The sequence below is a fragment of the Ambystoma mexicanum genome, chromosome 3p (genome assembly GCF_040938575.1).
Source record: "Ambystoma mexicanum isolate Mex_15411 chromosome 3p, UKY_AmexF1_1, whole genome shotgun sequence".
Taxonomy (NCBI): domain Eukaryota; kingdom Metazoa; phylum Chordata; class Amphibia; order Caudata; family Ambystomatidae; genus Ambystoma; species Ambystoma mexicanum.
In genome coordinates this window covers 706,607,584-706,632,788 of record NC_090925.1, presented here as the reverse complement: position 1 = coordinate 706,632,788, position 25,205 = coordinate 706,607,584, and the positions used below count along the sequence as shown (strand labels likewise).

At 46.8% G+C, this 25,205-nt stretch overlaps 1 protein-coding gene across 2 annotated transcripts in view; it reads left to right on the top strand.

Moving 5' to 3' along the window:
• SLC34A1 (solute carrier family 34 member 1) overlaps positions 1 to 25,205 on the top strand; it is a 195,686-nt gene that overhangs the window by 5,441 nt on the left and 165,040 nt on the right. For both annotated transcript variants that reach the window (XM_069651531.1, XM_069651532.1), the window contains exons 3-5: positions 15,344 to 15,471; positions 19,532 to 19,723; positions 20,665 to 20,793. In XM_069651531.1, the coding sequence (XP_069507632.1) occupies positions 15,344 to 15,471; positions 19,532 to 19,723; positions 20,665 to 20,793 (449 nt within the window). The remainder of the gene's footprint in view (positions 1 to 15,343; positions 15,472 to 19,531; positions 19,724 to 20,664; positions 20,794 to 25,205) is intronic.

Here is a 25,205-nt window from a genome sequence, read left to right as displayed (position 1 = left end):
GGAGGGAATTAGACAATAACCCTCCAGGAACTCCAAGGACCCATTATAACTAACCATGTCATTGTAAGGCGTGAATGAGGCAACATCTTGTGTGGGGAGTGGAACAAATAAACGTGACCATATGACAAACTGAGCGAGAATATTAATGTCTGTGGAGTTGTTGAGGTGAACTATGAATGAATAACTGAAACACTGAGTGACAACGAGGTTTCGGCAGAGCTTGAATGTGTATGTACTCTATTACAAGAGACTTGGTCATAAACGAGACTGCATTACATTACAGCCTGAGGGCACTCTGGTCATAAGTGAGGCTGTCTTAATACTTTAAGGCTATGGGACACTGAGAATTTGGGTGAGGCCGTGCTCCACCAAGAGTCTGCCTCATTACAAGTCTGGCAGTCTGGAAATAAGGGTGCTGGTAGCAACGTACTGGCACCCTTTCCGGACCGCCAGACTATGAGAATGCCTGCAGTTGCTAGCGCTCCCAGCAAGTCTGACCTGCGGGGAGCCCCGGCCCCATCAGGCATGGCTTTCACGGAAGCACCGGCACCATTGGCAACAGTGCCAGTGCTTCCATGTCTCCATTCCCGTGGAGTCCTATGGAACTCCACGGGAATGGGGACTTACACTTTCCACCTCCTGACATCCCGGCTGGTCGCTACCTGGAATATCCCAGTGGCACCGGGATATGAGGTGGCAGAGCGGTGTTACGAGGTCAGTGGCAACCTCTGGTAGCACCGGCGGGTTACCGCCGACCTCGTAATGAGGCACATATGGCTTGTAGGTTTGCTGTGACACTATTAGGTTTTTAAGGAGCCAAAATGGGCTCATTTCAAGTCAGGCGGTACAATAAAAAAGTGCTTGTATTCGCGGATACCGGCAGTTTACCAGACCGCCCAACTACGGGTTTGCCGGTGGGGTATCTTGGCTTACCTCCAGCTAAGGCAGGCGACCCTACCGGCAAACAAAGCCCTCATTACCGGCACCAGTAATCACGGCAAATCCTCCTATGGGACTCCATGAATGGGGATTTACACCACTCCGCTGGCACCCGTAATCCTGCAGCAATGCCTTCGGACCAGTTGCTGGAAACGGTAACAGCCTTCTACGGTATCCTGGCATCTGTACCGCCAAGATACCGACAAGGTTGTAATGAGGCCCTTTTTGTCTCTACTGAGTTTAAAGGAATTTTCATGTCAAGTGTCTTGTTCTGAAGCCCAGAATGTGTTCGTTTTCTGCTGGCACTCTTTACTATGCAGAGATCAAGATTTATATTCAGTTTGTTCGTCGTACAGGCAGAATTTGCCGGGTTTAGCAATTAATAGCTAGATTGATGCCTTTATACAATTAATTTTAATGGTTTTATAGAGAGGTCATTGTGGTGTCGTCTGCAGAATCTTTTGGTTTCATGAACAGTGTTTTAATTTTATAGTCATTGCATTGATTTCTACATTGCTTGTGGACATGATTGCTATTTTGTTGGTTTTATGGCCATAGTTTGCAGATTTGTATTGTGTTTATAGGTGGTTGTGTTGACCTTCTTGGCAGCTTGTTAATGCTGGCCTCATTACGAGTTTGAGGCGGTGTGGCCAAAAATGGTGGGAATGCAGTGGTAACAGAGTTACCACTGCATTACTGCTGCATTACCGCACTGCAGCACTGAACTTCAGGTATGGAGATAAGGTCAGCTGGAGGAATTTTCTGTGCCTTACCACCAAGAAATGGGCAAAACGGTGGAATTGCGATTGGCAGAATTACCTCTGGCTGTAATTCCACCAGAATCCCTGTCGATGGACTAACCCCACCTACCACGAATTGTAATCCAGCGGTAATTGCGAGTGCTTCCCTGAGAAGGACTACTGGTTACTTACCTGCTGCATCCCGAACGCTTCTTGTGAGCGAACCCGCATCGGACCGCTCTTCGCTTCCTGGAGGAGGCGGAGCTACGGACGACCACGTGATCTCTCACGTGACCTTACCAACTCCATTTACAGCCGGCAGAATCGGCCGAGCGGTGCGAGTGCTTCCCTGAGAAGGACTACTGGTTACTTACCTGCTGCATCCCGAACGCTTCTTGTGAGCGAACCCGCATCGGACCGCTCTTCGCTTCCTGGAGGAGGCGGAGCTACGGACGACCACGTGATCTCTCACGTGACCTTACCAACTCCATTTACAGCCGGCAGAATCGGCCGAGCGGTGCGAGTGCTTCCGTGAGAAGGACTACTGGTTACTTACCTGCTGCATCCCGAACGCTTCTTGTGAGCGAACCCGCATCGGACCGCTCTTCGCTTCCTGGAGGAGGCGGAGCTACGGACGACCACGTGATCTCTCACGTGACCTTACCAACTCCATTTACAGCCGGCAGAACCACCCTTGCGGCGTAAGCCCTGGTGGCAGAAGGGCAGGTGCTGTTAGGCTGTTCGGCGTGGACGGCTGTCTGCTGAACGAAATATTGTGCTCTCATCTTAATTACCTGCTGCACGAGCTTTGCTCGCATCGCTCACCTTACCTACAGCCTTACCGACACCCCTATCAAATGATCACTCTGACCACTCAGAGCAGCCTCTCGTCCATCATCATCCTAATTTATGTTCTGAAGCCCTGAGCCATGAACATCCAATCGAAGCACCTACACTTTTCCGCCTCTGTTCTAATGATTACATACCGCCTACAACGTCAGCGACAACTTTGGTTGCACACTCACTTGTAGATCAAAATCACCAGGAAAATCTTGGGGGATCTGTACCACTTTTGAGCCGGGATTTGCTAGACACCTCCAATGACGACGCTCCTGAACTTCAAGCGATCACAGTTCCTCTCTCTATCTCTGTCAATCCTCCCCTGACTTTCAAATTATGTAATAATACTGAAGAAGTTCCAGCAGCGCAGAATGCCAGCTCGCTTGCTGCTGCGCCAACGGACCTCCTGTTGAGAGCTACCATGGCAGCTGCTTCTCTGGACATAACACATGATATCACGACCCACCTGGGCCCTTCAGTGCCTGATGATCAGGCTCCCCAACCTAGACCACCAGTCCAATCTTTGTGCCATATTAACCACGTTGCCTCTTCCCTGATGATAAGCGACGACGAACTGTTAAATCTGCCAAATGATGAGGAATTGGAGTGTGCTTTTAACTGTGCACAAATAGTACCATCTCCACAGCTGAAATCAACTTCAAAGGATCCTCAAAAAAATGTATTACCAAACCTACATCTTTTAGGACCTACGTCCTGTCATAAATCCTCTACTCTTCCGTCTGTCCTGGCAGCAATGACCGCGGAACGGCCACCAGAATACAATCATGTAGGCCCTCAAAGCGAAGGAACCATCGAAAAAATTCACGGTCCTTCCATGCGCCTAAGACATGGGTGCACAACATACGGCCCGCGGGCCAGTTGCGGCCCGCCATGCTCTTTTGTCCGGCCCGCGAGACACAAAGACTTTCCTAATGGAGGGCGGCCCATTAGGAAAGTCTTTGTTGTCTTCCGGGCCGGACAAAACACTGGCCGTCATTGGCTCAGCACACATGCACCACGTTGCTCCTACGAGCCACGTAGTGTGTGTGTGCTGACCCAATGGAGGGCCAGCACTACGGCTGGCGTGGTCCATAAGGCTTGATGCCGGAAGGCATTTCAGCCTTGGACCACGCCAGCCGTAGTACGATTCCAGCTTTCCTGCTTACCTGCCTTCCAGCACGTCTCCGGTAAGTGGTCTGTGTGCGTTTGTGTGTCGGGTCTGTTTTACTTTATGTTTGTGTGTGTATGTTGCGATGGGGGGGTGGGGGGGTGTCGGATGTGTATGAATGTTTTGATTTGAATGTATTTTGTGTGTGTGTTGAGATGCGGGGGTGGGTGTCGGATGTGTATGAATGTTGGAATTTGAATGCATTTTATGTGTATGTTGAGATGCGGGGGTGGGGGGGTGTCGGATGTGTATGAATGTTTTGATTTGAATGTATTTTATGTGTATGTTGAGATGCGGGGGTGGGGGGTGTGTCTGATGTGTGTGAATGTTTGTATTTGAATGTATTTTATGTGTATGTTGAGATGCGGGGGTGGGGGGGTGTCGGATGTGTATGAATGTTTTGATTTGAATGTATTTTATGTGTATGTTGAGATGCGGGGGTGGGGGGGGTGTCGGATGTGTATGAATGTTTTGATTTGAATGTATTTTATGTGTATGTTGAGATGCGGGGTTGGGGGGGGTGTCGGATGTGTATGAATGTTTTGATTTGAATGTTTTTTGTGTGCTGAGTTGGGGGGGTGGGGGTTCGGGTCTGTATGGGTGCATGTTTGTGTGTGTGCTGAGTTGGGGTTGGGGGGGTTCGGGTCTGTGTGTGCTGATTTGGGGGGTGGGGGTTCAGGTCTGTATGGGTGCATGTGTGTGTGCTGAGTCGGGGGGTGGGGGGTTCGGGTCTGTATGGGTGCATGTGTGTGTGCTGAGTTGGGGGGTGGGGGTCCGGGTCTGTAAGGGTGCATGTGTGTGTGCTGAGTTGGGGGGTGGGGGGTTCGGGTCTGTACGGGTGCATGTGTGTGTGCTGAGTTGGGGGGTTCGAGTCTGTATGGGTGCATGTGTGTGTGCTGAGTTGGGGCGTGGGGGGTTCGGGTCTGTATGGGTGCATGTGTGTGTGCTGAGTTGGGGGGTGGGGGTTCGGGTCTGTAAGGGTGCATGTGTGTGTGCTGAGTTGGGGTTGGGGGGGTTCGGGTCTGTGTGTGCTGATTTGGGGGGTGGGGGTTCAGGTCTGTATGGGTGCATGTGTGTGTGCTGAGTTGGGGGGTGGGGGGTTCGGGTCTGTATGGGTGCATGTGTGTGTGCTGAGTTGGGGGGTGGGGGTCCGGGTCTGTAAGGGTGCATGTGTGTGTGCTGAGTTGGGGGGTGGGGGGTTCGGGTCTGTACGGGTGCATGTGTGTGTGCTGAGTTGGGGGGTTCGAGTCTGTATGGGTGCATGTGTGTGTGCTGAGTTGGGGGGTGGGGGGTTCGGGTCTGTATGGGTGCATGTGTGTGTGCTGAGTTGGGGGGTGGGGGTTCGGGTCTGTAAGGGTGCATGTGTGTGTGCTGAGTTGGGGGGTGGGGGGTTCGGGTCTGTAAGGGTGCATGTGTGTGTGCTGAGTTGGTGGGTGGGGGGTTCGGGTCTGTATGGGTGCATGCTTGAGAATGTGTGTGCTGCGTTGGGGGCGGGGGGTTCGGGTCTGTATGGGTTCATGCTTGAGAATGTGTGTGCTGCGTTGGGGGCGGGGGTTCGGGTCTGTATGGGTGCATGCTTGAGAGTGTGTTTGGGGTATAGTGTTTGGTTGGGGGTGAGGGGGCCATGGGGCATAGTGTTTGGTTTGGGTGAGGGGGCCATGGGGCATAGTGTTTGGTTGGGGGTGAGGGACAGGGGGCATAGTGTTTGGTTGGGGGTGAGGGACAGGGGGCATAGTGTTTGCTTGGTGGGTGAGGGACAGGGGGCATAGTGTTTGCTTGGTGGGTGAGGGACAGGGGTCATAGTGTTAAGTTGGGGGTGGGTGCCATGGGGCATAGTGTTTGGTTGGGGGTGAGGGGGCCATGGGGCATAGTGTTTGGTTGGGGGTTAGGGGGCCATGGGGCATAGTGTTTGGTTGGGGGTGAGGGACAGGGGGCATAGTGTTTGCTTGGGGGGTGAGGGACAGGGGGCATAGTGTTTGGTTGGGGGTGGGGGCCATGGGGCATAGTGTTTGGTTGGGGTGGGGGTCATGGGGCATAGTGTTTGGTTGGGGGTGAGGGGCCCATGGGGCATAGTGTTTGGTTGGGGGTTATGGGGGTGAGGGGGCCATGGGGCATAGTGTTTGGTTGGGGGTGAGGGACAGGGGGCATAGTGTTTGGTTGGGGGTGGGGGCCATGGGGCATAGTGTTTGGTTGGGGTGGGGGCCATGGGGCATAGTGTTTGGTTGGGGGTGAGGGGCCCATGGGGCATAGTGTTTGGTTGGGGGTTAGGGGGGTGAGGGGGCCATGGGGCATAGTGTTTGGTTGGGGGTGAGGGACAGGGGGCATAGTGTTTGGTTGGGGATGGGAGCCATGGGGCATAGTGTTTGGTTGGGGGTGAGGGGACCATGGGGCATAGTGTTTGGTTGGGGATGGGAGCCATGGGGCATAGTGTTGCACTCCAAGAGTGAACTCAATAATAAAGCTAAAACAGGCACAGTTAGGAGATGTACATCCTTTGCTTTTTTGAGGAAACCTGACTCAACGAAGGCCATACTCCTCTTGGGTAACCCAAACAGCAAACTATAGCAGTCCAAAATAACGGAATGTCCAATCAAGGGTCAATAAAATATATATAATTTAATTAAATAGACGATATACAATAACTAAATCGAAATAAATGATAGCAATGGAAAATGTGTAGTACAAAATGTAAGTTTGAAATGCAATAAAAATCGTTACCCCTCAAAAACATCTTTTTCCATGTGTTTAATACAAATTGGGGGTTGAAAAAGCCTCCTGACATGTCCCGCCTACCGCCCCGCCCACTTTTACTTTTCGGCCCACTATAGCCCTCATGTAAGGTACTTTCGGCCCTCTGTCAAAATCAGTTGTGCACCCCTGGCCTAAGAGGACGCCCAGTAACAGAGTGTGCCAACAATCCCATCCCAAATTACAAACCTGAGCGCTCGGACAATGGCAACCGCAGCAGCTATGCGTGTCAAGCACCAGAGGAATCAGCACCTGCAAGAGCCCTGCGCTGTCACTCCTCAAAATTGCCAGAGATATCAGCTCTAAATAAGAAATCCGATCTGGATTCCAGTTCTTTCGCAAGGGCTAAACGCTTACAAAGAATAGCAGAGCTAAAATCAAATCTTCAAAATGTCCCAAAAGCTCAAGACCACCAATTGGCCCAAGCAAGCTCCCCGTTTTCTTTAAACAAGTCCTCTCATGGTGATTTTCCGCCGTCCAACCTACCACGAACCCTGTCGCCTATCAAGTCCAAGTTTCATTTGGACTGCTCAATCCCATCTTCAAATGAACAAGACCTAATATCTGCTAATTTTTTCCAGGCAAATGTCTCAACCGAAGTTATCACGCAAATTCATAACAATGTTCTCGCGGCATCTGCAGTCGCATTGGCACCCTTTACTAAACTTTACGAAGCTCTACAAACTCAAATATCTGATCAAGGAGCAATAATGCTGACTCTGGTTCAGAAAATAGACAAAATTGATCTCTTCACAGATTTTCTGCAAAAACAAATTGAAAAAAACGCTGACCAGGCAATTAGATGGCAAGAACGTTTAGGCGATTTGGCCGCAAGACACCACTGTCAAAACGATACACTAACAGAAGGTCTGCTAGACGCTGTAAAATGGATGAGGAAAAATGCTAATCCTAATACTCAAAAATATGCGGCGCCATCAATCATAAAAAGTAATTCAGCAGCTCCAACCAGAAACGAGCAAGCGCCAAACGAGACATCTCTTGCAGCATTCAATGTCCGGTCCTCTGCAAACCATGATACTAGCGTTCCAGCTCCTATCCATGTGATCCAATCTGATTCTGAGATCCCCTGCGACTCTTTAAGACACATGGCAACTGCTGCTTCTTTAGAAAAGGATGCTCTCCTCTTGTCGGAGAAATCTGCGGAAGCTCTTGGTCAAACAAGTATGCAACCGACCACTTTTAATATATTTAGTGGCCCAGCCAAAACTTTTGCAATATCTAAAAAGACCAAGAAGGGCCCTAACATTGTCCAAAAGAAACTTTCCGACACCTGCCACAATGCATTGCCACAAAAAAACACTCGTCAGAAAGTTAAAAAATTTATAAGAATCCTAACTACTCCAAAGAAAACTGGTCTGTTTGAAAGAACATTGGAACAATCAAAAGCAAGCTTATTACAAACTCAAAGGTCTCCCCAACCGAAAGGCCAGAATAATGGTATGTCTAAACAATCGGCAAAACGCCGACGCATAGACTCTGACATCCAAAATCTGTCTAGCTCGGCGGAAGTAGGCTCTGCTGACCTATGTAATCCATCCACATACTCAATTGGAAGCGAAACACACAATGCGTCTTCCCTTGAAGCAACCCCAATGAACGTGTTTGATAAACTTGCAGAAAAGTCAATCCCGCTGAACGAAAATCTCCTCAAACGACGCTCTGGCGAAGCTTCAACAAACAAAAACACAACCATTGCAAAGGTCTCACTCTCACCTGTCAACTCAAAACTAAATCCTAAGCTAACTCTGAATCAGAGGAAAACTGAAGTCCATCTTCGCTCTAGAGCACATGGCGATACTATCTCAGAATTTGAAACAACTTCATGGAAACTACGACTGCAGAACATACACGCAGATGAACACGATTTAAATTTAAACAGATCAAATGTTCTAAAATTATTCGCCTCTGTCCCTCAACTTCGGACAATTACGACCGACGACATAAAAATCGTAGAGTATGCAACAGAAAAATCCACAGACCAAGTGCTGCTACATATAACCTCACGTGCTGTGAAAAACATTTTATTACAAGCAGTCGAAGAGCTTCTCGTCTTCGGCTTTGATATCACCTTAGAACCTGATTTGTCAAACCAAAAAAGAATTATGACCAGGAAGATAAATACAAATAATTCCGAAGGCACGATTTGCCGGACGTCCTTACGGAAATCCTTAGTATACCCACAAAAATCACGATACGACTTGGACCACTCAGTCGGAAGAGATGGATGCAGACCCGCAGCGAACAGAAGAACCGACCAACACCATTAACAAGGAGTGACTAGGAAGAACCTTACTTTGATGTCCTGGAACACCCGTGGCTTCATGCATCTGTTCGACAATTTCACAGAACCTTGCGATGATGTCTTCATAATCTGCCTCCAAGAAACATGGCTTCGTGAAGTGCCCACCCGAGATGGATACAGCATCTTCCTAAATCCGGCCAAAAAAAACCTCAAAGGTCGTCCCTATTCAGGTTTACTAACCATGGTGAAAATTTACAACTGGATGACCCCCATTGTTGTAGTCAACCCGAATCCATTTGTGCAGTGCACGATTATCCGAATTGACATGACGAACCTCAAGACACACAGCCACCTACTTGTAATTAATTGTTACTGGAATCCAGCAATGATCCACACCTTCGATTTCATCGATAAGGTAACAACTTTAATGGATGACGCCTTCATCAAGTATACCAACTTAGCAGTGATTGTTTGTGGCGATCTGAACTGCAGTTGGTTTCGATTCAATCCCCAGACAATGGAAAACAAGCAGATCCCGGAGTCTGAGGTCTCTGAACGAGGCCAATCCTGGTCTCGAGCCCTTGCATCACGTAATTGTCAGATGGTAAATGGCAATACTAAAGGCGACCAACCCTGCAAGACAACCTGGAAGCGACTACAATGCAGAAATACCTTAGACTATATCTGGACCTCTAGAAATTTGTTCGAGAGGGTCGTGTCACTAAAGGTCGTTCAGAAGGCCGAAAGTGATCATGACATGCTATGCCTATCACTAGATCACGAAATCCATCCGCAGCCTGAGACGTACGACATACCGCTATCAATAAATGCTGCTGGAAATAGGCTTAAAACCAATGGCCCGCAAATCCTGAAACTAGCATTAAATCTTGCTAACTCAAATGATGTCGAATACGTTCCTTTGCTCGCGGCATTCTTGCCAAAATATGCAAATTCAAGAATACATGGCCATAGCCCAAAACATCTATTCAGCAATGAAATCGCTGCAGCAAAAAAAGAACTGAGGAAAGACTTACGCCTGATAAGAAAATCCCAACATGATCAAAAAAGCATACAAAAAGACATAAAAGATTGACGTCGGGCATACAGAAACTGGCTCAAATCTCACTCGATGAAAATTGAACAAGACCGAGCTGAAACAATGCTCAAGTTAATAATCACCAAAAACACGCGTGAAATATGGGCTATACTAAATAGAGGAATTTCAAAAACAATCCCAAACATCTCAAACGAAATTTCGAGCGCGAATTGGGTCGAATACTTTACAAAGGCATATGAACAGCGGCGCCAAGACCCACAAGCCCCTTCGTTCATTTCCTCTGGAGCTTGGGATATAACTCCGTCCCAAGAAGACTTAGTACTGGCAATTCAAAAACTCAAGAATTCAAGAGCAGCCGGGCCAGACCAAATCTCGAATATCACGTTAAAAAAACACAAGCATCATTGGGCCAAATTTATGGAAAATCTGTTTTTTCAAATTTCAACGTCAAGACAAATACCTGCTTCATGGTCCAAAGCTACAGTGGTACCAATCTATAAGAAGGGTAGTCGAGACGATCCTTCTAACTATCGGCCAATTGCCTTGCTGGACACGATGGGAAAAATATTTGGATCATTTCTCCGACAAAAGCTGACAGCATGGGCGGCCAAGAAAAATCAAACAGACTGCTGACAAACAGGATTTGTCGAACAAGTAGGTGTTGATGCAAACCTAACTCTACTAACTATTCTAAAATTAGAAGCCCTAAAAGCAAAGAATAAAATCTTTTTCGCATTTGTCGATCTTAGACAAGCATTCGATGCAATAAATCGAGACAAACTCTGGTCTAAATTACGTGCGTGGAACTGTCCAATGTCAATTTTGGAGCCCCTTATAGCTCTACATACTAACACCACAATACAAGTGAAAGTGAATTCACAAGGAGAACTGACGGAGCCAATCCCAACGTATAAAGGCGTAAAGCAAGGATGTTCACTTGCTGCTGAATTATTCAAACTATTCATTTCGGATTTACCGAATTGGCTGGATTCTGCGCACTGTTTCCCTCCAAAGATAAATGGAACTCCGATCAAATACCTTGTATATGCCGATGATATCGTGCTAATTGATCAAACGCAAATTGGACTGCAACACCTATTGATCTCCTTAAACGAATATCTAATAGCTAACGACTTACAACTAAATACAGGAAAAACGAAGATCATGTGTATTGGAAAAAGCGCATCAAGAAAAGACCAACATTTTAAATGGGCTATTGGAAAAGAAATTCTAAGCAGCGTAACTGCAATCCGATACCTGGGCATCATGGTTAACAACTCTCTCTGCGAAGCTGCATGGTCATTTGACCTGTTGGAAAAAGCAACGAAATTAGGTCTACAAGGAGCGAAAATCAATAAAGACTTTGGAAAATTTTCAATAACGCCTTTAATTTCATTCTATCTCCAGAAGTTCATCCCCACCATAACTTTTGGTGGAGCGACTGGGTGGAATCTTGACCACTCCCTGTGGCAGAAACTTGAAGGGAGGTTTTGGAGACGAGCATTAGGACTTCCCAAATATATCTCAATGGCGGCTCTGAGATATGAACTGACCCAGAACTCAATTTATATGACTGTACTATGGCAATCCCTATCGCTGCTGAGGAAAATGATGCTAGGATCACAAATCCCAGCATATGAAATTTTCGTAAATGAAAAAGAAAACTCACAGTCGAGCTTACTCCAAACATGGAAGTCCAAAATAAAAACCATCATGGATGCCGCCAATATATCTACCAACGAGTTGATTGATCGTCCACAGCACGCAAAAAAAAAACTTGAGGCCTGGGATTGGATAACATCATACGAACACCGAGCAATGCTTAAATCCACTTTATCAGACTCGACGAGTATGCTGAAACTACACTCCTTACCGAAATATCTCACAACTTGCCCCTCACGCCACCACAGGACCCAATTCCTGAAACTCAGATTGAATGCCCTGAATACTAGAGAATCATTATGGCAACGTCGATCCAAAACCATTTCTTCAAACAAATGCAGATTTTGCAACTTAGGAGAAGTGGAAACACTAAAACACTTAATAACAGCTTGCCCTCAGCTTATCATTCCCAGAGAGCTACACTTGCTCTCTTATAAACCCATCCTATATGATGCGGATGAATGGTGGGATACAATCTTGGCTGGGAGAAATATTAAGCTTACCTGCAATATAATCAACTTCTTAGATGCGATACTGCGCACAGACCAAACTTGAAGAAGCGATCCAAGACTCGATTCATGTGAGAGGATCGATTGATAATACATAAAGATCTAGCTCGGGAGAGAATACTCTAACTAACCGCTTGAGTTTGCGCCATGTAACAAAAGTTTGATATTATTATTGAACTGCAGTCTTACAATAAAATTTTTAAAAAAATTACGCCGCACCAAGTGGTCCATTTGGTGGTATTTCAGCAGATTTACCTCAGAAATACCACCACATTTGCAATGAGGCTTGGTTTTATAGGCAGCGTTTGTTGGTTCTATAGTCAGTGTGCAAAGGTTTTACAGGCAGACTTTGTAGATTTTATAATCAGAGATTGTATGTTTTATACAAAGAGTTTCATGGTTGTATGCTTAGCTCATTTTATGGGCAATATTTGGAGGTTTTATAGGCAGTGTTTGTTGGTTATTCATGCAGACTCTGTTGGTTGTTTGGCAGAGCTTGCTGTTATTATGAGAATGATAGATAGTTATTTTGACACTTGATGTATTCGTTTTTAGAAGTAAAGTGTTGAGTTCTTGGCAACATTTCTGTTGCTTTTATGGGCAATGAGTTGTTGTTTTTTCGATCATTGGTGTAATGTTTAGAGTTTTTTGATTGCTTCACAAAAGAAGTGTGTTGATTTGATAGGCAAGGGAGAGCCTGCGGATTGGGTTTGAGAGCAGAATATGATGGTTTTGTGAGCAGGGTTTGCTGGTGGGTGTCATTCAGAGATTGGACGCATTTTGCTGCAGAGTTTGTGTGCTTGACGTGTGTGTTTCCTGTGCATACTTGGCATGGACAATCCTACAGTTTGTAGAGAGATAGGTAGATGTATTTGCACCTTTGTGACTGAAATAGCAATGCAATACAAGTTAATATATTGAAAACATGCAGTCATAAAATCATTAGAATACAGCTCCAGAACCAGACACATACCAAATCAGGAACTACACCAGTACAAATCAATAACCCAAGAGTAAGTTTTACATAAAAACTCCACTACACTCAATGAAAAGTATAAAAATACAAATAAAACTCCCATGATAAATTGACTCAACCTGTCCTCTAAGTTTGAAAAGGTTTATAGTGACTTTTTCGAATGGCATTTTTTCGAATGCCATTATGTCGAAAAAATGTTGCCGAAAATAAATATTTCGAATGTCTTTTTATTTTAAGCCCAAACCCCCCGTTTTTTTTAAAAACACTTTTTTAAACTTTCAAAACCCCAAAAAACATATTAAAATATATTAAATAAAAAAAGAATACATTCGAAAAATAAAATTTCAGCGAAATGTTTTCGACATAATTGCATTTCGAAGAAATGCATTCGAAAAAATGACCGGATACCGTTTGAAAAGTCTGTACTTTCTAAACTAGGCCGCAGTCGAGGGTCCCTTTGCTACAGGAAACCTTCTGTGCCTGTAGCCCGTGTATTCTCAATACATAGAAAGTGCAGCAGGTCTCCTAGCCCACTGGGGCCACGTTTACATCAATTGTCCTTGCATATAGTCCATCTTTTCATGTTGCATGCCAGATCGATGTTGTGTCATCTAGCAAGTGGACAAAGGCACCCACTCATGGCCTTGATATTGATGTAAGAGTCATCGCTTGATCCCCCTTAGCTCTCTTTCGTACCGTGCCTCATGTATATATTTACTGATGTATATTATTGTGTATCGCACTGGTGTATAGCCCCCAGTTTGACTCGTTGAATTTGTATCGCTTGCATGTATCTTTCATCACTATGTAACTAAGCTTAAAGTAACCTTTGTATGCTGTGGCGCCCAGTTACCTAAGGGTCTGATGCGCATGACAAATGAACAAACAAACAAACAAACAAACAAGATAGGCTTGTTGGAAAGAGTTGGCCATAAATATATCAAGCCGGGCCAAAAAATGACTTTCCTCTTAGACCAACTCCGATTGCTTCTAATTCTTTTGCCGCTTCAGTGGTCGGCATGTTTTCAGGGACTCTTTGTGTGAAAGTCAGAAAGAATGTCCAAAATCTAGTATTTCCTCCGGCTTTAGACTTTGCCGGTCAATTTCTGATTGGCTCAGCCATGTGGCTGGGTGGGCCAGGGACAGCGATTCTGGCCAGGCCATGCCCGCTCGGTTGCTGTTCGAAGGCAACCTTCATTTGGTAGCGACTCTAGCTGGAAGGGCATTTACCAGGCTGGCCCGCAGGTATGAGCATATCACATCTGCACAGGGGATGCCAGTACTTTTAGCCAGCTAGCGAGCTACCACAGCATGTAGGTCCAAGCGACGAGGACTTGATAAACAAGGGAACAAGGTAGACATTTGAGGAAGAGCATTTTAGAAAGTACTACCCCACAGGATCTTTTCAGATTCTGCTCTACAGGAATGCTTTCTGTGATTAACAGAGCATGGAGCAGCAGAGCTTCAACCTTTTCTTATGGCCGAGGAAATCTGAGAAAGGCAAGGTTGTCTAAGCTGCTGTTATTGTATTGTCTGTACAGACATTGGAGGATTCCACACTCTGCCACCAATGCTGCCCCTTGCACCCAGGCCCGCCCTGCCACAAAGGCTTCCTCTGACACCTGTGCTGCCACCGTTTCTGGCAACACTCCCACTGCTGTCAACATTCCCACAGACATGGATGCGCCATCTTCCACTTTCTGTGTTACTGACCCCTCCATCTGCCCCGATCTCTGTCACTCTTCTTCCCGTGCCCACCACGGGTTCCAACTCTGCTACCAGGGGTGTTGCTAGGCCTGGAAAAGATCCGGGGCTATGGTAATGCCAGGACTGTCGGGGCTCGGGGCTAGCTAGCCTTTTGGCTGTAGCCCCTGAACTTCTATATGGGGCTACAACCATGGGCGTAATTTTAGGGGGGGACAGGGGTGTTTGTCCCCCCAACTTTCATGGTACACCATTTTGTCCCCATTCATTTGGCTGGGGCCCCTTTTCTTAGGATGCCATGTCCCCCCCAACATTTTCAGCAAAGTTACTCCACTGGCTACAACCAAAAGGCCCGGGGCTCTGGTTCTCCCCACCACTCCGCCCCAGATTTCCCTAGCAACGTCTTTGTCTGCTACAAATATTTCTTCTGTACAAAATACCTAAATTGACATCTTTCAAATACCCTCCTCGATGGACAGGCATTTGGCTGCATCCCCCATGTGTCCGGCGCCCTGCATCTCACACATTTCGAAGAGGCCTGCATGAATACCTGTTAACTGCTTACTGAAAGTGTATGGTACAAGGACCACAAGACAGCGTTCATATGACATGAAGGGAGCGGCATGTTCCCATGAAGTGGAACTGTCAGTGTTGAGATACTGGACAATGTGTGCATGAGGCAGGATGAACATTCGTGGGGCCTTTAACTATTTAAGATCTGTTTCTCTCTTTTCTAGTTGCGGGGGGATGACGTCCTACGGAGAAAGGCATTTTGGTCCTCCTATATCCAACCTTCATTTGGGAGCAAGAGGTGTTAACAGAGTGATCCACGGGGGGCAACCTGGAATCTCCCCCGGTTACACTGGTAAGAAAGGAGCATTGCGATGCCAGTTCTCTGTGACCACTGCTTCCCCCAACTTGCAATCCCTCACTAGTCCCCACTCAGTTAATAAATAAATCAACTGTATAGTCAAAGGGCCTCATTACAAGGAAGGCGGTGAACCATGGCGCATTTAGCTATTAGCGCCATGGTTCATGCCGGTAAAATACCGGCACCGCCTTGGTGGAAAGGGGAATTACCGCCCCATTCCAAGGTTGGCGGGGCGGTAATTCCCCCTTCCCCCATTGCCCTTCCCCATTCCAATTTTTGCCCCATAGGGCTCTATGGGAATGGGGAAGGCGCTAATTACGGTACCGCAAATTGCTCCCTGGGTCCCTTTGCGGGTTAGTTTTTAACGCCTGCAAAAAGCAGGCGCTAAATTCCCCAACCCGCAAAGGGACCTCGTAGTAAGGCGGTAAGGATTTACCGGTACCGGTAAAATACCGGTACCGGTAAACCCTTACCGCCTACCGTGTAATGAGGCCCAACGTCTCCCAGAAAAGATGCCAAAGCATCTGCAAATGTAGCTTTTCATTGTCGGACATAAAAAGGCTATGAAAATGATGCTCTGATGCAAGCTGCTATGCTGAAAGTGGAGGTTGAAACATGTCAATACTGGTTGATTTTAAAGTGGTCGTGAGATATTAGGCACACGTTTGTATTGCTAAAGATTGTGACATTCCACAAATACCCTATCTTTTCTTTCACTTCAGTGTGTGTTGATTTCATCGTCACGAGTTTTCTAATGTGTGCCATGGGAACACATCTCTCAAATACTGCATTGGTTCCTTAAGAAATTGACTGTATTGGCTGATCTGTTTGAATGTTTTGTTATCATACGAAGCAGGGTGTTTTGATATTTGAAATGCCACCCCTTGCTTCCACCAAACACAAACACACGTGTGGAGAGGAGGAAGGGCAAACTGAATATCTTTTCTTAAGTGGTAATTTCGGCTTTTAGCCCCCCCCACTGGCTACTGGTGAAGATAAACATGTTGCCATCTTGATAACCTGCATGCCACAGATCAATGGAGTCTGATGGTAGTATACGCTTGTGCGCATATACACACACACACGCACACACGCACTCTCTCTTTACGTTACAGCCTTTAGTTTACTTGCGGGCCAAAAGGTGTTCAGTAATCACGGACATGTTACACTTTGGTATGGCAGCAGGGAATACCCACAGAGATGAGTAAATTTCGCACTGTGACTTATTATATGTAAATTCAATGATGGAACCAGGGAAATCCCCCATTGTCATATGTTTCGAAAACATTATCCATTACAAATATATAAACCCCACACCTCCAACCCAAAGTAAACCCTTTTCCTTCTTGGCACTGTATTTATTCTTCCTATTGCTAACATATTGATTTTGTGTCAGGCACGTGTGGTTTATGGAATGGCATTAAAAACTGCTCCAACTGAAACTACTTGGCAGATGGCACATCCAACAGTGCAAGACCAAGACTGCGCAGCACTTGCTTACTGCAGCCTTTCCAAATCAGATTGAAAAGCAAACTTAACGGTATACCGGTATAAACAATGTGACGGTTATTATTGTTCAATTAAGTGGTTCACGGTATCTTTAACGGTATACCGTAATACCGTTACATCCCTACCATGCAGAGGCTGAAAGGCGAAGTCAGGGCCCCATGAAAGAGAGGGGCTTTGACAGAAATGTTCAGAACTTGAAGGAGGAGCTCATTTGGGAGCAGGTGGAGAGGAGATCAAAAGGGGATGGGTCAGGAAGCGGATGACTACAGGAGAGACCCAGAGGTTGTGAAGAGAAAGACCAGGTTGTTGGGGAGAGAGAAACCAAGGTTGTTGGGGAGAGAGCGACCCTGGTTATTGGGTAAGGAAAGAAGCAGGACACTGGGAAAGAAAGGACCCAGGAGGTTGGGAGAGAGAGCCCCAAGTTGTTGGGGAGAGAGACTTAGGATGCTAGGGAGAGAAGGACCCAGAGCCTGGGGAAAGGGAGATCCAGAGGATTGGGGAAGAAAAAGACCATGGTGGAGGTCAGGGAGGGAAAGACCCAAGGTGGTGAGGGGGTAAAGTGGCACTGGTTCTAGGGGGCTTCCGGAAGGTGAAGTAAAAGGAGTTAATCATAAGGTGAAGATGGAATTAAGAAGGAGGTGTTGAGAGAAGTTAAAGAGAAGGGGATGAGGAGAGTCCCAGAGAAGACGTTGTGAGAATTCTAGAAGCAGGTGGCAAGAAGAGCAAAGTAGGAGGGGACGAGAAGTGCCCCTAAGAAGGTGGTCACAGAGGCTGAGGCGGGCGTGGTAAAGGGAACCATGGGAGAGGTAGTGAAGCAATGGGCACCAAAGGTCTCTAAGGAAGAGTTCTTGTGGAAGAGGTGGTGCAAATATGCGATGTGGAGATGTAGAGAACAGCAGAGGGGGAGTTGGAAAGAAAAGGAGGGGAGCAAGAAAGCGAAGGAACCATGTAACTGACGCTTACAGGGTAAGTGAATAGAAGGGGTGGAGGGAAGAGCATAAGGCAGAATGGCGATCAGGCACGACAGGAGTCAAAACAACGTAAGGAAGGATCAACCTTATGAGAGAGACCATGTACAAGACAGATAGGAACAGGGCAGCTTGGATCGGAGAACTATAGTCCTATGACCCTGAGGGGGGGAGACAGTGAGAGACCCAGAAAAGTCACCAGAGAAAGGCTAGTCTTTCTATGGCCCCGGGAGTTGGTTTGAGGCCAGCTCCAATGTGAATCGAATTAAAGAACGACCATCAGGCACCACTGCAGACTTGAGAAACTGGAGAGTAAGAGGTCTCCCCACTGTCTTCTGGCTGCATAAGAACATCGCCAAGACTTTGCTTCGCAGACTGAAGGGAAAAGATAGTGAGAGGCATTTCTTTTGGAATTCTTTATGCTGCCTTTGGGGTGCTGAGAACACACTTCCACATTTGACTTCATTTGGTAAATTCAGGGGGAAGGACCTGATCTGGCCCTAACCAGAACTTAAATAACTTTTACTTTGGATCTTTTGACCCTTGAATATAATTTTTGTGCTCAGCCATCCTGACCCCATTTGAGTTACATTTCTGCACATTTTGGCCCTGAGACAATTGTGTTCGTTTTCCCATATGCACAACAAACAAAATCCACAGCATCGTGTAGAGGCCACTCGGAGGAGGGACCACCTCTTCCTAGGGAAGGCCCATGGATCACCTCCCTTCCCTGGAAGCTTCACTGGCGATCTACTCCTGCTTAAGCCTGTCCATGAGCCCACCAGCCGTCCTGTGAACACCTCCTCTTCCTGGCCACTTCTCAAAGGCCTTCCTTCACCCTGAACAATCTTCTTGTTCCCATCTTGCCACAATCTGAGATAGACTTGCATGAGTCCTGTTATTCCTTTTTGTTTTATCCTGCCTACCCGCCAACATTCTGCTGAATTCCTCTTCTTCCTGAAGATCTCCCCTTTGATATGTCTCTTTTGACCTGGAAGTGATGTAGCCTAGCACCTCTCTACTGCTTATCCTATTGGTCTCATTGCAACCACTTCACACTAGCATGGCGGGTTATCTGGCAGGATCCCCCAAAGGACAATGGCTGCCAGACTCTTGCCACCCATTTAAGGGGTCTGCTCCTGATCCCAAACAGGCATGGCTTGCAATTGAACCTCACCTGTGGATGATTTCAGATCTTGAATCAACCCACTTACATTTCTGAACGACATCTCTGCATTCTCACACACCCACCGCCTCAACGAGACATCTCAACATTTTGCCATCTTCTGGCCCATTACTTTACAGGTTTCTGGCTCATTGCACCCACCCATGGTTGCCAAACCTGTCCAGGAGGGTAAGTGTTTAATGGTCTGGACGGGCTTTGTGACAGCTAAATCAGATTCGTTAATTTCTTAAATAAATCAATGTGTGTCATCTTTGGAAGCCTTGATGAAAGCTCTGGAAGCCATTTTGAACTGCTTCTTCTGGCAGGGTAGTAGGGGTCCATTTGTGATGGCGGTTCCAACTCTTCCAAACCAGATGCCCTCTAATTTAATGGTTGCTCTCTAACCTCCCAGGTATGCACCGGACTCCTGTGACCAGAGCATATCCCCTCCCGCCCATTACAACAGTGGGCCACTCGGATCATGGCTGCCTATGCCCGGGATCGCCAGGCCATCGGGTGGAGCGGGTGGAAAGGATGGACCTCGAAGCCCTGTCCGTGTGGCAGAATTCTAAAGCTGGGCTGGAAGATCTACAGAAGAAGTCTGGTAAGTGAGAAGGCAAACAGAACCGTGTCCTGCTAAAAAAAAACGAATGCACCCCAGCTCTGCCCAGGCAAATCTATTGCAAAACCCTGCAAATGGCACATGTGGTTCGCAACTGGCATCGGGAGGTCTTAGGGGCAAAATATAAAGTTCAAACAGCTCAAACAAGACCCACAACATGCCCCACTAAACACGTCTGGAAAACATGGATGTTGATTTGAAACATGGCTTCATCTCCGAGGACAGAGAAACATGGCCAATCTACGCATAACCGAGCTCAGCTGCAACACACTAGCGGACAAACGATCCAGGCACCCAGAACTAACTGCAACACAAAGGCCTGTCCCAGAACTAATCTCCAACATGTAGACGAGCCCTCGATATACTCAACAGAATGCACATTTACCCCAAGCTGACCTAAAATGGAGGTCCTACCTACCATTTGACCCACCTAGACATTGGGCCTCATTATAATGTTGGTGGATACGGTATGAAAGGTGCCGGTAAGGCACCGGCACCTTTCATACCGTACTGCCGAATTACGAGTTCTGCTCGCGGGTGCCTGACAGTACGCCAGGTCTGACCTGGCGGCTGTGCAGCACCTGCGAGCATAACTCGTAATTGCACCGGCACCGTTAACAACAATGCCGGTGCAACCATGCTCCCCACCCCCATTCTGCCCAATCATCCACAGCACACAGGCCCGCTCCCAATTAACGCACATCATAAAGACCTCCCTACCAACAAACTCCCAGCGATCAAGTCCGTCTTCCAACGGAACCACGCTGCACAGCCTCAGCCAGGGTTCCACCACAACCGTCTAACACTATACATGTGTGGATATAACAATGGATCTACGTGTGGGTGCTGCCTCAGCGGGGCCAATCCTGGAATTTCCACGAGAAGGATCTGAACATGTATCTCACTCTCCTGTTTCTTTACAGCTCCTGGGCCATGTGGGAAGTTTCGATCCATCAGCCTCTCCCTCATGAAGATACCGCTCCTCTTTGGATTCCTGTATCTTTTTGTCTGCTCTCTGGATGTCCTGAGCTCAGCCTTCCAGCTGGCTGGAGGTAAGACTTGCGTATTGGATGGGTTGGTGGGTGTGGGGAAACATCTTCTCGCCTTGCGCCTTCTTCCTTCCTCCCATTGAATTTTAAAGGCAGCTGGAATATTCGCCTGAGGCCATACCCCACAAGTTGTGACCGAAGCATGATGTTTCCCATTGACGAGAAGTAGCTCAGTGCTTTGTTCTATTTTGTCATTGTGCAGAGCACTATGCGTAGCAGTGAGGCCCATTCTTCTGAGCATTCGGTCTAAGGACTGTTGGACCAAGTGTTTTAGAGAGGTCCTCGTTTAGGGAGGCAGGCTTCTCTTCTGGTCATTGGTAAGAGCCTTGCTCACCAGGGCGCTGGAATACTGATAACGAGGGTTGTGATGTGACATGAGTTGTCAGGTAACAACTGAGGAGTCTTGCCACTTGTTTCACAGACATGACAGTGATTTATTACACACTTAAAGCCGACACGTTTCGACCCGACATGGGTCTTTTTCAAGGCGTGTGTATTGTATAGGAAAACGTCATTGCGAATGGAGCTCTTGAGTAAGGGCTCTTATTGAATAACCTGTCAGGCCCGCAGGGCCTCAGCCCGAAGATGATCAGTCAAGGCGATCATTCTTCTGGTCCACTTGTGATGGCGGTTCCAAGCCATCAGGACCAAATGACAATTCAGGACGGTGCAGGGGAGCAGGCCAGTGTCCACAGTTGCAGGTGGGTGCACCTGGGGGCAGTGACAAAATGCACCTGGCGCCAGCATTGTCTTCCTCACATCTGTGGCAAATTCAGTTGAGTATTCAAGATCATTTCCTTTGCGCAGGAGTGAAGGGAATATGAAAACCCAAATATCCACCCAAAACTCACTGCTGATCTTGTGCGCCTTGCTTATGGGTACTGACCTGGTCAGCAAGGGGGCGATGGGGGTCTCAGTTTTTAAATGCCCAGTGTCCTTTCTCAGTGTGCTCTTGTCAACCAGCTGGCAAACAGACTCAGGGAGCAAGGTTGAGATGGGGGTGCACGGCTACCCCTGCTGAGGAGGAATTGTGCACCATGCTGGTGGCTTCACCTTGGAAAGAATTCCAAAGCTCTTCAGAGCTCTACAATTTCCTGTTCTAAGCGGCCCATTTCCAGTGTTTCTACTAAGGTCATGTGTAACGTGTACGGTATGCACGGGGTATAAGGGCTGTAACGGGAGCTCAGCCCCCAAGCAGAGGGGTGCATCCTGCCGAACACACACAATGCTGGCCACCACCCCTATGCGTCATCATTTTCAAAATGTCCAAAGCATTTACGTAAGACGTATGGGATTTGATAGTTGTGGGGCTTCCACCGGGATCCTGGACTATGCTGCACCCTCCCCATCTCTGATCAGTCAGGGCCAGGCCACTACAAACAGGCTCGCTCCATGGGTTGGATGTGATTTCTTTCGAGTATATTTCTCCTACTGGAGATTTTTCTGAATCCATTTCCCAGAAAAAACACTTCTTTAAAAAAAAAAAAAAGAAATTACGCAGCCATCCCCCCTAACACTTCCCCAATCTAATCTAATTTATACCCTTACCCCACAAACCACCTAGTATGCCTTGCACGTACCATTTCCCCTACCATTTTCGGTGAATTCACATAAGGGGAAATGGTATTCGAAGAGATCTACGGTAACGCGCTCCACAAGCAGATATGGACCCGTCTGCATTGCCATACAGCACATCTCAGGAAACAATGCCTGCCTGCAGGTCTAACCTGGATTATTAGGGAGGTGTCGGGCACACATTACTCCCCAATACAGTCACAGCTTTATCCCCAAAATGCATATGGGGAAATGGGTACACAGCATAATCACGACTCTCAGAAGACAGGACTGCCACCTTGTGGGACCCTGGGCATCAGAGCTGAAACGGGTATATTACAGGGAGTCAGGGTGAAGGCAAATAGTTCCATCTTATTTCGCACCATAGTTCGTTTGGTTTTACAGTGAAATTGACATTGCTGTAAGTTTACGTAAGGGTGCATTGCTTCACGTTGCGACCAACAGAAATGAGCACGCTTGAAAAACATAGAATGGTTTCTGAAAGCTGTGATCTGTGTATCCTCTATATAGTTCTCTTTTTTAAAATGTATTTATTAATTTATAAGTATATACAAAAAACAGCATCATAGTACAGAAGGATAATAGGAAAAAACATCCAAATCAAAAGAAGTCATTGAACATATTCCAAATCTTCTCATATAAAGACAACTTACATTTCAATTTGTAGATCAATTTTTCTGTTCTAGACAGACCGTGCATTTCCTGAACCCATTCCTCAAATGACGGAGGGATCCGACCTTTCCATCCTCGCAGGATCATCCTTTTCGCAACAATGGTTGCTCTAAAAAAACACTTCTTAAGGGCCGAGCTGACATCAGCCAGCCCAGAACCATCCCCTAGGATCATTGTCTTAAAGTCCAGGACACACCATTCACCCAAAATTCTAACACCCACATCACAAATGTCAATCCAGAAATTCCCGAACCGCACACAGCTCCATAGCATGTGTTCCAATGATTCAACCTCCTGAACACAACCCCAACAATCAGCATTGTCAGTCATGCCCCTTTTATGCAATGTTTCCGGACACCAATACACACGATTCAGAATCTTAATTTGTCTAGACCTTTCACCCAGATTCAGCGAACACAAGGAGACATTTCCGCACATATTCTGCCAGGCCTCAAGATCAATATCAGACCCAATTCTCTCACTCCACACTTCCCGTAAATGGTCATTACTCAGAAAATACGACACAAAAAGCTTGTATAACCTACTGGCTAAACCACCTCCCTGTCCATTAGAATCCATCAGAAAAATATTCATGTCAAAAGAGTCAGACCAGTCCACCTCACCGACAGACCTCTTGAGTCGTCTATAAGCCGAGTCCGACAAATCCTCAAAACTCCATCTCTCTCTCAGCTCAGCAGCTGTCAGCCACGGAACATCATTCCCCAAATCAGAAACCTGTTTAACATTCATCAGGAACCATTCGGGCCAAAAAACCGTCCTGGAATTATCCCTAATCCTAGGATTCAGCCAGATAGAGGCATTCTTACACTTAAACGCGTCCCTACCTAGCAATGACAAGACTTCAATCCAAGAGTTACGCAAAAAGGACGTGGTTAACAAACTACCTCCCGGAATCTTTGTATTAGTGGCCAACAGGGCTTCCGGGCCCAGCGGCCCATATGCATTTGACTCTGCCACAGCCCATTTGTCTAATTTACCATTCAGAAACGGAACAAAAGAATGAGCAGAAAAGGCTAAATGGTAGGCCTTAAAATTCGGAACCCCTAAACCACCCAAATAAATCGGAAGCTGCAATTTCCACAGACTAAGTCTGGGTGGTTTTCTGTCCCATAATAAATCCTGAACAAGGCGGTCTAGATCTTTCCAATAACTACACTTTATTCTCAAAGGAAGCATGCTAGATACAAAGTTAATCCTGGGAGTCAAATTCATTTTCAGGGCATTGACTTTACCCCACAGTGAAAGATGAAGCAATGACCACCTTTCTAAAACCAATTTGCAATCCCGTACAACCACACTCATGTTTTCATCAACCATACGGGAGACCGGAAACGTCAACCATACCCCCAAGTAGCGCAAGCGCCCATCACACCAAGTGAACCCCAGCCCCTCAACCAGAGACTTATCGCTCTGTTGGACAGAGGCAATACTTCTGATTTCAAGCGGTTAACCTTGTAACCTGAACAATCATGAACATTTGACATAATCCCCATCAGACATGGCAGGGACACATCCAAAGTCTGCAACACCAACAAGAGGTCATCAGCATAAAGCCAAGCCTTTTGCATCACACCCCAACATTCAACAACTTGTAAATTCTGTTCATTCTTGATGTAGATAGCAAGTGGCTCAATCGCTAAAATGAATAACAGAGGAGAAAAAGGACAACCCTGTCTCGTGCCCCGCTTCAAACAAAAAGGTTCCGACACCACTCCATTAGTCTTAACGTCAGCCGTTGGACTGGCATATAAAAGAGCAACCCAGGAAATAAAATCCTCACCCAGATTCATCTTCCTCAGTACCGAGTACAAGTAATCCCAACTGACTCTGTCGAAAGCTTTTTCCGCATCTAGGGACAGGACAGCTGCATCACAGTCCAATCTGTCTGCCATTTCCATAGTTAACAACAATTTCCTGATATTACTGGACATACACCGATTCTTCATGAAACCTGATTGTTCCTCCCCAATCAAAGCCGGCATGAACTGCCCTAGGCGTATAGCAAGAACCTTGGCCAAAGTCTTATTATCTGTATTGATAAGGCTGATTGGAAGATAATTAGCTGGCTGATTGCAATCCTTATCCTTTTTTAAAAAGACAGAAATAGACGCATTGTTAGTACTCTTAGGTAACGACCCACCAGTTTA